Raw genomic sequence first — 17,436 nt, forward strand, 5'->3', positions numbered from 1 at the left:
CCCATGTCATCTATCTCCACGAGGGAGCAGCTTGATACACGGTGAACTCCCACAACAGATGATTTGATTTCGCCATATTTAAAGTGCATTAGTCAACCCAAGTCAGTGGGGACATTTGAAATAACTTACAATAAATCAGGAGATTAATTTCAAGGGAGGCAGCGACATGGCACCAAACACAGCGTACACTGGTGTTAGGAAAGCAGCCATTAGCAGTATTTCTCAATGCTGATAAATTTTTCACCATAAGAGCAAGAAGACATTGCAGTCTTCAGGCAAATGCTGGGCTCCAAAGGCAAAGTGGTTACCTACACGGGGTATGTCAATATTTAATAACAAAGTGCATGTCTGGTCCTGCACATTTCATTTAATTTCAAGCTTTTCCAGCTTGATTTCCTGTTTCATTCACAAGAATCACAAAAGACGAATTATCCAACCTTAGAAAATGTGTTTTCAGTCAGACGAGACATGTTGACTGTGTCCGTACTTTCACCTTCAGCAACTAAGTTCTGTGCCAGCACAAGTTTTATGCTTTCTACAATGTCCACATTATTTGGTTGCAAAGTAGATGAGATTTTCAGTGCCAGGACTCCACTCAAGTCATTTGCTCCTCTGGGAGAGGAAGAGCCTGTTCCATGCCTCTGGATGTCAGGCTATTTTTTAGTTAAAAATTAAAACACTTTCCTCAAAAGTCAACATAATATCAGTGGGGGGGAAAGGAGGGCGGGGGGGGAAAGGATCTAAAAGAACCATGAAGAGTTGAAAGAAAAACTAAAGCAAAAACTAACAATTTGCACTTGCATAGTATCTTTCATCAACACTCTTCACTTCCATATAGGGGCTGCATTTCATAACAAAAATGATTGGGAATACTACTTCGAGTTCTTACTACACAGCTAGAGTAGCTATTTGTTTTTTAAGGAATATCTGAAGAAGCATCAGTGCTCCTGCACTGAAATAATAAGCTGAAGCTCCTCTTCCAATTCAATAATCTTGCTACTATAACCTATTTACTAAAGGCAGAGGTTTACAGCAATTGCATAGATTTTCTCCTGGTTTAAACAATGACTGAACGACATCTGTAGCATGACGCTATTTTCTCTTCCTCCAGACATCCAAATAAACCTCTCTGTTCTACGTTACTGGTGGGTAAGGAACACAATTGCTTCATTGAACATGATTCATCTTCCACAAGGAATGAACAGGTACTCAAACTCCAGGCATTTCACCACTGGGCAGTAAGACAAGGACACGGATCTCACTCAACACAGCCCATCGAAGGAGATGGCAATCACTGCTGCAAAAGTCAATGCTGTTCTTCAAGAATCACTGGGCCTTTCACAGTTTCGTTCCCCTCCTCCCACCTTCCTCCTCAGAGCCAAGATACCGAGCAAACTGTTCAGATGACAGAACACCACAGCTATCATGAGAGCAGCCGTGAGAGCACTGTGGAGCCCCAGCATTCAAGGCAGGCACATGCTCACAACTCTCCATCACTGACATCCAGTGCCCTGCCTGGCGTTGGAACAGCCAGGGCAAAGACATCTCTCACTGTGCAACTTTTCAAGCTGCCAGGAACAACTCAACGCTCAGGTCCCCAACTACAATAACCACACAGGTGCCAGGAAAAAAATCTGCAGAACTGCATTAGCTGACACCAGTGGCTCAAAGATCCACAATTTTTAAGAGCCCACATAACATTCTACTTTCAGTTTCATACCTTCTTACAGCTCACACTGCAGCAGAGAGAAACGTGGTGTTTTGAGATGCCTCTGCAATCATACTCTTCTCAAGGGATTCCTAAATTTAAGAGCTCAACGTCAAAAAGCTTGTATAGTAAACCCAAGGTTTGAGAAGGGAGAGAGAACTGCCAATCTTTTTACAAAAACGGATTGCAATACCCTGCTTCTATAGTAATTTTGCAAGATCATTCTCATCCTGAAAATTTCAGAGCAGTCAAGGTTTCCCTGCCTTACTCTTTTCTTCTGAATTCAATCTTAACAGCCTCTAAAGCAAAAGCAAAGTGGTAGGTTGTCAGCATGACTGTTAGGAGAACACACAAAGCACGCACGCTGCAGAAGGCAAGAGACTTGAACTGATTGGCACCTGGTTCCCCGACAGGTACTTTCTTTGCAGGAAGATTGAAGGGTAGCAAGAAGAGCACGACACTGTGGGCCACATTCTGCTGTCAGTCACTCTCCCACGCTTCCGCTGATTTTTAATGAGATTTACAACCATTAAGAAAACGGAATAGCCATCCAAATCAGGAGGGAAGATGCAGTCTAGCAGACAAAGCAAGGGAACATCACTTCTGCTCCAGCTCCCACCACTGATTTATCACAAACATTAGGGCAAGGTATGACTGATCCTTGGTGTCCAACCTCAAACCATCCAGAGTGAACCACAGACGTGAAGGAACTGCAAACTAAGCATGAACCAACAGACATGTCTGAAAAGTCTCATCTACATTTATTTGTCTGTTTTCCCCACGTATAAAAACACTGACCATTAAGCACTTTGAGGAGGTTGAAGCACAGTGAAGTTGAAACCCAAGAACTTCTAGGATGAAGACATTATACTGTCATCCAAAAATCATTTTTTTCTGATCATTTCAGAGGCTAAAAATAATCTCTCTTCTTTTTTTTTCACAGTGGGTCAAACAGACATTCATATTTATCGTAAAAGCCTACACACCCTTAGTATTTTGTTTAAAAAAGTTGGAGTCCACTTGGCAAATTTCAGAAACTTTTTGTTAAGCAGTTTCTCCATTACTATTAATAATGCCCATCCCTGAAAACGGATAACAAACTCATTCAGTTTTATTTTAGACAGAGCAAAAACACAGCCTGCTCACAATATGCACTAATTGTATTACAGCAGCAAACAAAAAACTCTGTGGTATAACAGAATCCCATTACAACAGGAACCAGACATGCTAAGAGACACCTGCCAATCCCAAAAGCTTATATTCAAATAGCCAAAACAGACAAAGACTGGGAGGAAAAAACAATAGCAATATCACAGTTTTACCACAGAGGAATATCTGCTCTGTATTGTTTGAAATGTACCCACCGTGGGGTATCTTCAGGAGGTTTAGGGGGAAAAAAGGCTTTCTCTTAAAACTTATCCAAACTGTCTACCTGCACATGCAATGGCCTAATGTTGCTCAGGTAATGTTAGTTGTCTACACATAAATAAAGAACAAGGCAACTTTTTTGTTTACAAAATTCTTGCCTTACCTTTGGGTTAACAGCACCAGAAATCTCATCCATAAAATATACATAGATATCTGTACACTTCAAATTACATACACCTTATTTCTAAGAAAAAAAAAATATTATTTCTGAGTCTCACTTGCAAACAGAGTTTCTCTTTAGGCCTAAGGAAAATATTATGCAAAGTAACTACAAAATAATTGTATTTGGGAATACAATTATCTATTCTCCACAAACCCCTCTGATTTAGCTAATCTCAGTTTTCTTCAGGCAACATTTATTGTACCACATATGGCACCTTTGAAAATACAATCTTACAAAACCTAAATCCATTTCTGTGTGCTCTAAGGTTTTAGTTCTAAATTTTTCAAAAGCATAAAAAGATTTTATTTTATTCAGCATTTCTTTAAGCACTGGAAACCCAAGAAGGAAAAGTCCTTTGTAGACAGTGCCAAGCATTCAACATCCCCATTCTTAATATCAAGAAATTAGCAGTCTGGAGTTTGAGAAGCACTGGATATTCATTTTTAAGTCATCTTTTTTGAAGCCCTGGTTATTACTCTTTTCATCAATGAAAGCAATTATTCCTTTTAAATTTTTCATTCAACGAGAAAATCATGCAATCCCTCATTCACAGGAACAAGAACTTCACAGAAACTGCAGCATATTTTGAAAAGTGCAAGAGCTCTTACCCCTGAAACAAGTGGTAATTCTGAGCAGACAAGGGAGAGACTCTCTAAGGGCCCAGAAAAGCCTTACTCCATTTTAAACCTTTCTGCCACTGCCCCAGAAGTGAAAATGGCCCCAGGTGCAAATATCAAGCAAGACAACGGCAGAAGCAGCAGCACCATCTTCCTACACCTTAAAGGAATTGGGGACAGCTGCCCCTGTAGAGGATCCACCCTCATGCAGACTTCAGCCAGGACCACATCCCACAGCAGCATTTCAGCAAATTTCAAGCCCAAATGGGGGAAAAGAGATCAACTTGCATCAAGCAGCATTTTTTTTTCTTAATAAAACTCTATTGTCTGGGGAAGAGAGACAGGAGGGAGCTGGCACATGCCCCATGGAGCAGAGGCGATGGCTGGCAGGACCCTTCTGAGAATTCTGAATGAGAAGGTTTTCCCCACAAAAGAAAATAATGTCACAAACTCACTTTCCACCAGGACAGTGTTGTAGAAATGTTGGCATAAAACGGGTGAAAGAGCAGCAGCCTCTATACCGGTTCTGTCTAACATGGAAATTTCTGCCACTCCTGCCAGTGGCTCAGCACCTCAAGATCTGTCTGAAGCAGAGGGAGGAACTGTGGGTGTGTTTGGAGAGAGCTGCAGGAGGCTGAGCAGAGTCAGCCATCTCCCCCAGCCAGCAGCCAACCTGCACTGCGATCTCTCGCTGAACCTTCCTGGCTGTCTGAACAGCACATCCTGCCATTCACGTTCAGGGCAATGAATGGTAATCCCTCTCCTCAAATTACCCTACTGATTTCAGCAGAGCGAGACCAAGAATGTACGTGACCGAGTGTACTTCCAGTTCAGATTTAAGTCATTGCAACTCGATGAGTTTCTTGAGCTCAAGCAGTAATGGCACACATCTAGCAGAAACACTCGAGTCCAGAAAAAACAGATGCCTTCTTTCCGAGTTTCTCAAAAACAGAAAAAAGACTTAAAATTATCTAAAAATGCGCTGAAATCTCAGATTAAAGTAGAAGAAAATTGCCTACACCATAAACTCATGCCCTGGACACCACAGTCTGTGACCTGGCATTGTTACCTGCTTTTGTATTCCCCTCTCTATTGGCCCTGTCCCATCAGTCATGGGACAGCCCAAGGGGCAAAGTCAACAAATCACTTTAAGCACTGGAAATGCCAGTACTGGTAACAACAAATCCTGGAACAAGACTCCCCTCCTCCAAAACCTAAAGAGTATTGTTAAATCCTCTTAATTTTTAAGCCTATGAAGGGAAGGCCTTTTAACTTAGCATCTGGTTCTGACTTCTTCATGTTTTCTTCCACAACCGCAAGCGCTAAAACTTCACTCACCACTGACGTGATCGGTTATAATGTATGCTTTTCAATTGTCTTTTCCCTTTCCTGGTGTTGTCCCTGCATTATTAAATATTGTGCAAAACAGGAAAATTTTACGCAATGATTTAATAATACATTTTTTTTGGCAGCAATTCCAGCCTACCATGTTTCCCGCTTCTTCTTCCTCAGCAGTCTGGCTGACTATAGGCTGAAACACATCAGCTCCCTGATGCAGTTAAAAGGCAACAAATCTGCAAAAGGTTCAAGCAGAGAGGGTGTTCCCCAGCCAGCTCACAGAGATTTTCTCAACCTGACCCTGCAAACTGTTAGGTGTGTACAAAAGGCAGACTGACAGGGCACAGCACAGATGCAGAATGGCCAGGCTGCCCCAGCCAGCACTGCTGCCAATGACTCTGCATCATCAGATGGGCAAAAAAAAGTTATTTTACTGAGTGCACATGCATGCACAAGCTCTCTGAATGGATTATACATGCTCAAGTATCAATCATCTTCAAACACGTGACTGTTTGTGGAATTAAGCCCTACGTATCTATAAACACATGCAGACACAAAACAGAACTGATGCAACTAGCACTGCTCCAAACACTAACAAACAAGCCGCAATCTACCCATGCAACCCACAATCTAATTACTCCTAAAGACTCCAAAAGGCTTGAACTGTTTGAGGTAGGTCTCTTCTCTCATAAATCCTATGTGGGGAGATGAGTAAAACCCTATTAGGCCAGCCATGCTTACTAACATAGAAGGAAATGAGGGAAGCCTTTTTAATGTAGTGTTAAACTCACCTGTTACTAATCAACTTCAAAAGTACAAACAAATTATATGCAATAAATTAAACAGTTACAAAGAAATCACTCCTTTCTATGTACTAAACCTACCACCTTTTTCTTCCAAAAAGGTCCCTCAGTGTATACAGTTCTGTCAGGGATTTTGGTGGGACCAAGGCTGTGGCCTCTGTTCTCCCACTCCTGCTAACAAGGCAAACCCAGCCTTGCATATCAGACCATCAATGCTGACGGGCCCCTCACCATGGCCTTTCACCTCTGAAAAACCACATGGCACTTTTGAGTTTCACAGAACTATGAAATGGTTTGGGTTAGAAGGGACCTTTACAGATCATCTCGTTCCACCCCCTGCCATGGGCAGGGACACCTTCCACTAGACCAGGCTGCTCCAAGTCCTGTCCAACCTGGCCTTGAACATTTCCAGGGATGGGGCAGCCACAGCTTCCCTGGGCAGCACATCCTTTTCTAGAAGGGCTACGCCCCAACGTGGATGATCCAAACTCTTCTGGGAATATCACTACTTACAATAATCCACTTCAACAAAAAAAATATATGATCTTACAGCTCCACAAAGGCCCGGTCCTGTGAGGGATGCTGAGCTCCTCCAGGCCCTGCTCTGATGCAGGATCAGGTCCCACTGAGGACCAGAGGCAATTTCCAAGCTTTCCCAGGGGGACTATTACCACCATGTAGTGACTAGCACCACATCTTTACTCCCCAGCCAAAACAAAAAATGAGGCACAAGTATTTCTGAGTATCCTTTTTATTTATGTTCCTGAACATGTAAAATTTACTGGCTGGGTGTTAACACTAATAGCCTTGAGAGCTTTCACTCTGCCAATGAATATAGCTTCTGTTTTCATATTTTATATAAGCTCTGTGACATATAAACACATACCTTAACACTACTGACTTATAAATATGCTTTTTAACCACTGCAGGAACTATATATGCAAAGATATGTTTGATAGGCATTAAACAACTTTAAAGAAATATCATTTAGGTTTTCTTATGTCATGCTACTAACTAATACAGCAATAAAAGAAGTTTGTCACAGCAGACATTAAATCACCCAGTCTTCAGAAAAATCTGGGTTTCATTAAGGCAGGTACAAGCCTGCCTTCACTTCTGAAACAGAATCTCAATTTCAACAGCACAGATAACATGGAGCAATTTCTTCTCAATTTGCAGAGAACTTCTAAATTGTCATGGGTTGTCTGCCAATTATGAGATCCAATGCCCTTTCTGATGCACCTGAACAAAATACCTGGTATTTAGCAATAAATAACCAGAATAGGTAAAAATGTGTACATCCGAAACCTGTTGGTACCACTTCTTATCAAACAAAAGCAATCATCTGCAACAGTAAACAATGGGAAATATTAAATATAAATAGTAACTTATCATTCCATTGTTATAACAGATAAAAAGTTATCCTAAATTGCTTTGTTATTTATGTGTTCACACTCACTTATACACGTAATGATGGCAGGCCCTCCAAGATAATTTGGCTTGGTGGGCTAAATAGGTAGAGCCTCATCAAGAGTGCAGGACTTGAAGAGCAGCACTTGGTTTACTCAATAACTGTTTAAACTTTAGTTAGTAGTAGAAGTACTATAGCAAATTCATATTTATTCTATTTCCAATCTGGATAACGCTACAATATTCCTTTTCCATGAAAGCTTTGCAAAAATTCTCGTTGTAAGATTGTTTTGAAATTTCTGAGCTCTGCATAATACTTCCCACTTGAGCTAATTGTTTTTCAAGGGAAATTTGATTTTTAAAAGTATGTTTTTCTAACTAATGGGAACCTGTGCTAAAGTAAACAATGAGTCCAGCTTGATAGGAATTTTTGCTCTATCTTTACCAGGAAAGACATGCTGAAACACATGCAGTAGCAGAATTGTTGAATTTTAAAAAACAATTAGAAGACAATTTTCTACTCCAGTTCTCCTATTTGAAGCAGATAATCCTGCCCTGCCTCATTTAATATTAATTGGGTATGTTCTTGTCTCTAGAAGAAAATACAAATGCAGTTCCCTAATCCACTCACATTCTTGTTTCAAATGCATTTTCGATTAGCCAGTCTGTCAATAAACTACTGTCCTCACACATTCCCTCTGTACAGAAAAATGAAAGATGTTTAAAAGAAACTAAAGTCTTTTCAGGATTGTCGCCAGCTTTGAGCAAAACACTTACAATACACTCACCTGCCAAGGCAAAGTCAAGAAATGTGAAACAGGCACGAAAACCCAAAGCTTCCACCTCTCCTTGAGGGATATTAATGAATAACTTCATGGTTTCAATAATGTCTTATCTTCCCAGATGGGAACTAGAGAGGTCATCCCTATCCAGCAAAAATGAATCACTTATTTATTCTTTCCTTGTCTGCTGCACATACATATGTATCACAAGTCTTCCTTGCAACCCAGGACTTTAAAACTCATTGTCCTCGACATCCAATCCCAAACTGATTCAAGAGAAAGAATGAAAGAAAAAAAGCAGGGCAGAGACATGAAAGGGACAATGCAGAACGATGCTAAAGACACAGAAGTTCAGTCATGACACCTACATTTGAACTACTGAAAATTAAATTTTAACATTTTTGCTGAAGACAGCCATAGGGTTATTCTTCACCCCCCCAAAAAGTACCACTCGAGAAATATTAAATTGGATTTTATTTCTGTCTTTGTTTTTACTATCACTGCCCCTCAAGCTGCGCAAGGACAGATCTCACTGGCGAAAAAAAAAATTAGTGAGGGTGCTACATCTGAGTTTGGTAGGTGTTTATAAAATAAACATTATTCCTCCCATGGGGGAGAAAGTCAGATTCGTTCCCAGGCAAGCTGCTGTCTGACAAACACAGTTTTTAAGTATCAAAATTTCCTACTGGGGTTTTAATATTTACAGTAACAAAACAAAACAATAATAAAAAAAAGCTACAGATCTGTATTCACTTTCTTCAAAAAGGAAGGAAAGCCTGGACGTGATGTGAGTGGAACTGCAATGGTGAAACTGTACTATATTAAAACAATTCTTTGAGAAATAAAAACATGAAACAAGCAATGGAAACAACATATTAATCACATAAAGCCCCAACACCTACAGTTATGGGACTCTCCACAAGCTAATACCTTTCCATTTCTTAACTGAGTGCATGTACCAAATCAAAATACTATTATTCTTATTTTATTCACATGGACTTATTTTAGTTGAAACAGTCGCTTGTGATAACATCAGAAAATGCACTTGCAGACATTATTTTTTCTCCCTAAATTCTGCTAAAATAAGATGGCCTAACAGTTGTTCCACTGCATTCATGCATAGTGCTTCTGCTACTGAAAACTATCTTGTCAGCACAAAAAATGTAGCTGCCTAAATAAACAACAAAACTACTTATCTCTCACAAAAAAAAAAAAATGTAGATTGGGTCTCATTATTCAGACTTATAGATGTGGGCACATACTGTGTCTACTCGTGGAATAAACTACAGATGAATAATCCATACACAAACTAATGCTAACTCCTATATTGCAGCCCAGGGACTGACAAGTAAGAGCTTGTGGGGAGAAGATTTTAATTCAAATATGTGTCTCAAGCGACAATAAAAAGGATATAAAGTGCCTGGAATCAACAAATAACCTATCCACTGTACTCAGGGACATAATTTGCCAGATCTGGATTTAGCTGTCATTACAACTTTTGCTTTCAAATGCAAAACAAAGTGATGTTATTTTCCTGCTCAATTTTATTCATGTTATATAGAATGCAGTAAAACTCGTCATGCCAGAGGATTTGCAAAGGGATGATGTGAAGATTAATTACTGGCTGCTCATAAAGCACCCTGCCTGTGGAAAGCCCCATGTGTAAAAATGACCTCGTTATCAAAGCTGTTGAGTGCTCCCAACGCTCACTTTCAATGGACAGAATGGATATTTTCCTACAGCTCTTGAAAACCAAATCAGTCGCATTCAAATATCTACCTCCAGTTTGAGGTGGTTTTGGCACTGTGCCTATACCACATTTCCATAGGGGGTGGGAGTTAAACTACCATGGATTTTGCTTAAATCAAATCTTCCCAGCTTAAAAAAAACAAAGAAAAAAATATAGATGTCATAGAACCTGTAAGATACCTCCTAAACCCACCCATAGAGTCAGGCAACAAGTGAATGTAGATCTTATCCCTGTGCCCTAATTGCTCCCTGGAAACCAAAGACACTACTTGCAATAATAAAGCACAGATATTTCTGTGAACAACGGTATTTACTTGGTGAGTTAGCACTGGAAAAAAATGATAAGGCGCAAGACCAAGCACGAAGAGCACTGCTCAACAAAATGGAGCCTGCGATGGTACGCACAACGTTTTAGTGTCTTCTCGCTATTTATATGCATAAAATAATTAGGAATGAGAACACCTCAACAGTAATTAAAGCACAACCACACAGGACTTCAGAAACCTTTTCAGAGATGGTCTCTTTGGTGACAGCTTTGCCAGCAAGCAGAGTTTGACGTCTCCTGCACAAATACAACTTCATGCCTGGTATTGCCACACTGCAGAGATCTGAAGCACAATCATGCCTCTCTCTGCTGGTATCCTTCTCTGCTCAGAAATAGTCAGCTATGGATACTGCCAGGAAAATGCCTCATCTCCACTGATATTCAACTCCCCCTCCACACTGACGGTATCTTAACAAAATGAAGAGCTGCAAAAGCTGCAAAAACTCCTTGAGCTCGTGTGTCTTTTGGGGGTTTTCTCCAGCAACGCTCGATCAAGTCTTCCTTCTCCCTTTAGACAGTAGCTCTATCAAAGAAAGAAAAATATTCCCTTGGAAACATCCTCGAGAGCCCCGTGGAAACCGTGAGATGTCATTGTGGCACAAAAAAGAGCTCTGTGAGAACAGGCAGCTGGCCTACCTGAAGGTTAAAGGAGCTCCCACTGAAAAGCTGCTCTGAATACTTCACACCAGAGCATGATGCAGGAGGGACATTTACACACATTATGTCTGTGTACCAAAGTGTGACAAAATCCAACCTCCAAGCACAGCACAGGCTGGATGAAACCCACTGAAATACACCATTAACAGAAATCCACACAAAAGCCAATCCACTCTCTCGATTCACAGTGTCCTATAGGAAGGCCAGAATGAAGCCATTGAGAAAAATGAGACATTTACATATAAATCAAAAAAAGACACGATCCAAGTACTGAATGATTAAAGATCAGTGTAAAACATGTCTTGTGAGCTGCATTAATCGCCAAAATACAAGTGTAATCACACCACATGCTACACAAATGTTCAAATAATAATGGCCATGAAATTTTAAATTGTACACGAATATAAAAATCATATTTTTCAAGACTCTATCTGTCTACTGTACATCTTCTGTAACGTTGATATCACCACCTCGCATTTTTCTCTTGCATCATTTTCCAGCCAGAAGAAAACCCTGAAGGAATCTCCATATTTTCCAATCACATCGCCTGTGTCTGGGCAGGGTATGTGACCGCCAAACCAGAGCCCCCAGAGCAGGCCTGAACCAGAGCTAAGACCGCGCACAGCCTTCGCTCTCGAATTCAAAGCATCCTCCACCTCCCTCACCTCCAACTTGCCCGAGGTGCCAGCAGGTATCTGCCGACTTTGGTTTCGGACAGAAACGGCTCGGTGTGGCGACTGCATGTCTGTCATGTTGGGAAAGGAGGAATTTTTTTTTTAAAAAATAGGGGGGGAAAAAAATCAATAATAACAATAAGTCTTTCTCCAAAAAAAAAAAAAAAAAAAACCACCGAAACCGCAAAATTATTTATCCATAGGGTTACAAAGGGAAAAAAAAAAAAATCCTTTCAGGGTTTTCCGCCGGCATTCCGGGACCCACTCGAGGCGACCCTCCACTGGACCCCCCGAGGGGGGTCCCCCCAGGCGGGGCAGCGCGGGGGCCGCGGCCCCAAGGCGCGGGCATCCCCCGCACCCCGCGGATGCCCCGCGGCGGTGCCGATGCCGGTGCCGGGCGGACCCCGGCGGGCTCTTACCGTGGCCGAGGCGACGCTGTTGTCCGCCAGGGTCAAGTGGTGCGGCTCCCACCGCCGCAGGAACTTGGAGGTGAGGATCTTGCTGAGAAACGTCCGGGGGTGCCGGATGACACACACCTGGATGTCCCCCTCCTGCAGCAGCTTGTACCTCATGCCGTTGCAGTGGAGCAGGGCTCTCCGGCACGGCGCGGCACCCATTTTATTCCCCTCGGGAGCGGACATCTCGCCCAGCAGCGGCTTGCTCTCCTCGGGCTGCCTGCGGTCGCTGCCCCCGCCGGAGCCGCCGGTGCGATCCATGGCAGCCCCGCGGGCCGGGTCGGGGGTGGCGCTCGGCCGCCCGCGGGGACCGGTCTCTAGGGCCGGTAGAGACGGGTACGACCAAATCAAATAAAAACACAAACAATAATAATAATAATAATAATAATAATAAAAAAAAAAATCCAACCCCACGCGGCGGATTAAACGAAAAAAATGCTGGGGAAAAAAAAAAAAAAAACAACAAAAACCTGTCGGGGAAGATGGGGGCAGGGACCGAGCCGCACCGAGGGGGAGAACAGGCAAAAGGGAAGCGATAAAATCCTTATTCAAACTTCCCAATCCGCCCCCGGCGGGTCACAGCGCCGCGTCCATGCTGCCGCCGGCCGGGCGCAGGGTGGGCTCCCGCGGGGGCGGCGGACAAAAGCCGGCGGTGGTGGCGGTGCGGGGGGCTGCTCCTGGCGGCGGCGGCGGCGGCGGGGGCTGCGGGGCGTCCGGCCGCGGCTCCTTCCTTCCCCCCGGGGCGTGTGCGCGGGAGCGTGCGGCGGCGCGCGTGCATGTATGTGGGTGCGGGTGCGCGCCCGTGGGTGCGGGAGCGTGTGTGTGTGTGTGTGTGTGTGTGTGTGTGTGTATGTATGTAAGTGTGTGTGTGTGCGTGTCTCTGTGTGTGTGTGTCGCCGTGCGCGGCTCCCCACGCGCCGCCGCCGCGGCAAGAGGAGGGGGCGGGGGCGGCGGGAGCGGCGGGCGCTGCCGACACGGCCCCTTCTCGCCGGAGCGGCTCCGGCCGCCGCCGATTGGCTCCGCCGCGGTCACGTGCCGCCCTCCCTGACGTCAATGGCCGCTCGGGGCAGCGCCGGCCGCGGGAGGCGCGCGGGGAGACCCGCGCGCGCGGCCGCCGCACCCCTCACGGAGGGGCGGGATGAACGGGCTTGGGAAAGACCTCTGAGGGCCATCGAGTCCAACCCGCGACCCAGCACCACCGCCGCGTCAGACAGACCAGAGCGCTGAGTGCCACGTCCAGTCGTTCCTTGGGCGCTCTCGAGGGTGGTGACTCCACCACCTCCCTGGGCAGCCCGTTCCAATGTCTAATCCCCCTGTATGTGAAGAAATTCCTCCTGCTGTCCAACCTGAACCTCCCCTGACACAGCATGGGGGTATGTCCACTCGTCTGGGCGCTGGTTGCCTGAGAGAAGAGCCTGACCACCACCACCCCCAGCTGCACCCTCCTGTCAGGGAGCTGGAGAGTGACAAGGTCCCCCAGAGACTCCTTTCCTCCAGGCTGAGCCCCGCCAGCTCCCTCAGCCGCTCCTCACTGCACTTGTGCTCTAGACCCTTCACCAGCTTCCTTGCCCTTTTCTGGACCCGCTACAGCACCTCAGTGTCCTTCCAGAATTTAGGGGCCCAGAACTGGACACAGCATTCGAGGTGTGGCCTCACCAGTGCCAGAGTACAGGGGAACAATTGCTTAAAATCACAACACACACACAGACACCCTTCTCTTCTTCTCCTCAGGCAGGTTGTGTTTTGAGCATACTCAGTCTGCACCAAGCTCTTGTAGAGCCACTGTGAGGAAATGCCAGGGAAGCCTGTGCCTGGCTGCTGGCGCTTCACCAGTGGATCCCACTGTTGTTCCATTTCCTCTGGCTTTATGAGGCAACTGGGAATGGCTGCGTTCCCCAACACAGCAGCCCTTAGAAGCCCAGGAAGAGCAGCACCTCCTCAGACTGTGCTGAGAAGGATGTGGAATGTCCTCCGATTGTCCACAAAGCAGAACAATTGTTTATCAAAAAAACCAAAACAAAACAAAACCAAAAACAACACAAACAAAAAAACAACAAAAAAAAAGGAATGAAAAAATTAACTCCCTTCTAAGCCCTGTAAATTGCTTAATGGCTCAGGGATGCTGTGTGCGATATGGATGTCATGCCCAGAGAAGAGGTACCATATAATACATGCACATGCCATTAAACTGTGGGGCTCATTGCAATGGGTATTACCAAGGTCCAGAATTCAGAAGAAATTTAAAGGGTTGTTTTACTTGGTGCTTGTAAAATATTCAGAGAAAGTATAAACCTTCCTACATAAAAATTTAAGCTTGCCTCTAATTGCAGAAAGGATGACCTGGGAAAGGGAAAGTATAAACCTTCATACATAAAAATTTAAGCTTGCCTCTAATTGCAGAAAGGATGACCTGGGAAAGGGAAAGTATAAACCTTCATACATAAAAATTTAAGCTTGCCTCTAATTGGGAAAGGGATGACCTGTTCTGTGATGGGATGACTGTTCTACAGTGTGTGCCCGTGACTTGGTTTCTGGTGGCATCTTCTGCTGCAATAGTTCTCAGATAGGTCACCATGCCAAGAGAGGTGCCAGCAGTTGTGAGCAGCATCACCAGCCTGCCCAAGAGAAAGCTCTTTCATCTGATCTGTTCGCATCATGAGTCACACAGATTATCTGTTGGAGAGGCGAGCTTCTACTGGAAAGGTTTAGGAGCCTTTGCCATAAAACCTTTTGTAGTGGCTGCTGTCAAAGACAATACATGACCAGCTGGACCACAATTACAGTGAGCGTGTCCATCACGTGTGTGTCGTTACAGAGCTGTTGTGTTGAAATAGGCTTGCATTTGACAGGAGTATTGCTGCCTAAACACTTTCAGAAGGGACGATTTTTTAGTCTATCAATTGCTAGCAAATTCAGGAGATAATTTTGAGGCTGATTTGCAACAAAAGTATTTATAAAAAGCAAGGAAGTCTCCAGAATACTCCCAAGTACCAGTTGATAGAACGACGCAGAATTATATGACTTGGCAAAGGTCAGAAGAAAGCCACTCGTTTAATGACCTGGATAATACAACCAACAGGAAGACAAAAATCTCTTTTATAGAGGTTCAGATTGTCAGTATCTCGTAGCCCTGGTAATCACTTACCTCCTGAACTTAAACAAACTGACTGGTCATTGTGCACTAAACATTACAGGCGGTTCCCACAGGGCTTTGTACACCACATACTGCGAGGGGTGAGTGACGCAGGCATTTACCCTGAAATACAGCCAGATCTACTCACACCTGTAAATCTCCACGGAACGGCAATAAAAATAATAACAAAAAAATATTTGCAAAGCAAACTGGGAAAGGACAGCTTTGTGTAGATGTAAGCCTTTCACTACAGGAACTGTCTGTTTCCAGAAGTTCCCAGAGTGTCTGGTACAAGGGAGACCTGTTCTTGTTTGACCCGAGGCACTGTTCTGGTACAAATGATAATCATGTCGATAGTAGGACTACTCGCATACACTCACCTGCACCAACACTTCACCCAGAAATACAGCCAGTGAGACTATTCTAGTTTGTGCAAACCATTCACCTGCCCAAACCACTGCTTTAAATCCACCGTAATTGTCATCTATCTCTGAGAGCTGCTCACCAATGGGAGGATGTTATGTAAGAGTTTAGTGTTCTTAAGTGAATTTCCTGGCAAATTAGAGCAGAGGTTCTTCACTTGCGTTCCAGGAAAGGCAGCAAAAAAAAAACGAAGGCTGGTCTATAGCAGTCGACCCACGAGTTACCTGAAAGGATCCAAGCCTGGAAATCCACCGTTCTGAAGTGCTGAAATCCACTGACACATTGCAAAAGCCACTCGTGGCAACCCCTGTCAAGGACAGAGGTCCAAATCTTCAGAGGTGCTGTGTGTCTGCAGCTCCCCTGAATCCCTGTTCTCGGCCTGCAGGTGTTCTCAGTGAGGTAAACTCGGCACAGCACGATAAGATCAAGGTATGAAATCTCCCTTTGCCTGCCAGAACAGGGCAACTGAAAACCCTGTCTAGACAAGTGAAATTGAAACACGCTGGTGCTGCACAGCTCGCTGGAACACACATTAGCCATCCAACCTGCAATAAATAGCTGGTATGTGACCCAAGGCTGAGCACATTAAAACTAACACCCTTCCTCATATCTATTATAGCAATCAAAAGTTGGATCAATTGCAATCCTGGCTTTTTTGTTCTTCCAGACTTCCTCTTCTGGCTCCATGCAGCACAACAGACATCTCAGGTATACACGCCTGGCAGGATTTCAAGGTGGCATTTGGGAATTGCTGTAAGTTTTGGTTTTTTCCCCAAAAATCTAATTTTTATGAGCAAATCCAACCACAAATTTATCGTGAGCATGAGTCATAATCATTCATATAAGAAACACTGAGTAAATAATTCATAATAAAAAGCACATACCTCTAGCTACTCACAAGGTGCTTCTGGGCATGCTATCAGTTTTGAATAATTCAAGAACTTGCAAGGTTTTCTATGAAATACTTCCTTTCTCTGCTAGAAGAGAAACACAAGCTTTCAAAATGAAAATCAAATGGCTTATTTATTATTGTTGATACTACTACTGAGTAGAAGCTCTTTTAGTTCAGGGTGTCTAGATACAGGTCAAATTTGAAGGGGGAAGGAGATAGCCCAAGAGAGACTTGTTGTACTCTGCAGAAATATCAGTGCAGTTGAACCAAAACGAGAGTGGGGTTGGCAGGGCAGCAGCAGAGGTAAAGATGCTTTCTCCAAAAGAGAGTTCAATGGCAGAAGGGCAATTCAGACCCACCTGCCAGTCCTGTACCTACACTTGAGCTCTGCTCACTCACTTCCAAGTTCTATCTCACTCCTGAACTCTGCCCTTTCATTTGCACTTCTTTGTATCTTGCTCTCTCGTTTCATAATAGGCTTTGTAAACAGAAGCATCACTTCCTGAAAGACACTGCACCCTGGAAACCTGGGTTATACTACCATGCAGTTTAGGGCACTGACCCAGGCTTCTGGGTCAGCAACAGACTTTCTTTTTCCCTTTTTCAAAACCAGTTCTGTTGTGACGTGTATTATTCACAATATTAATCTCCTCAGTTGTATGTCTGTAAAACCAGGAGAGCCCATTGACACAATCATTCACAAATACCTGGGATTCCAGTCTTAAAAAAACAAAAAAACAAAAAACCAAAAAAACAAAAAACATTTTTTTTGCATTCCCAGCATTTGATCTCTTGTCTGACTACTCTCAATTCGATCAGCTGTTCTGCAGAGGTCATTCGTGGGTGCCAAAACAGAAGAACTGTCCCAGCATACCTTCT

At 43.9% G+C, this 17,436-nt stretch overlaps 1 protein-coding gene across 1 annotated transcript in view; it reads right to left on the minus strand.

Annotated features, from left to right (window-relative positions):
• CMIP (c-Maf inducing protein) overlaps positions 1 to 13,049 on the minus strand; it is a 132,929-nt gene extending 119,880 nt beyond the window's left edge. The window contains exon 1 of the mRNA XM_027646795.1: positions 12,074 to 13,049. Coding sequence (XP_027502596.1) covers positions 12,074 to 12,370 — 297 coding nt within the window. The 5' untranslated portion in view covers positions 12,371 to 13,049. The remainder of the gene's footprint in view (positions 1 to 12,073) is intronic.
• Between the last annotated feature and the right edge of the window lie 4,387 nt (positions 13,050 to 17,436).

Source organism: Corapipo altera, unplaced genomic scaffold (assembly GCF_003945725.1).
Source record: "Corapipo altera isolate COAL_440 unplaced genomic scaffold, ASM394572v1 62, whole genome shotgun sequence".
Classification (NCBI taxonomy): domain Eukaryota; kingdom Metazoa; phylum Chordata; class Aves; order Passeriformes; family Pipridae; genus Corapipo; species Corapipo altera.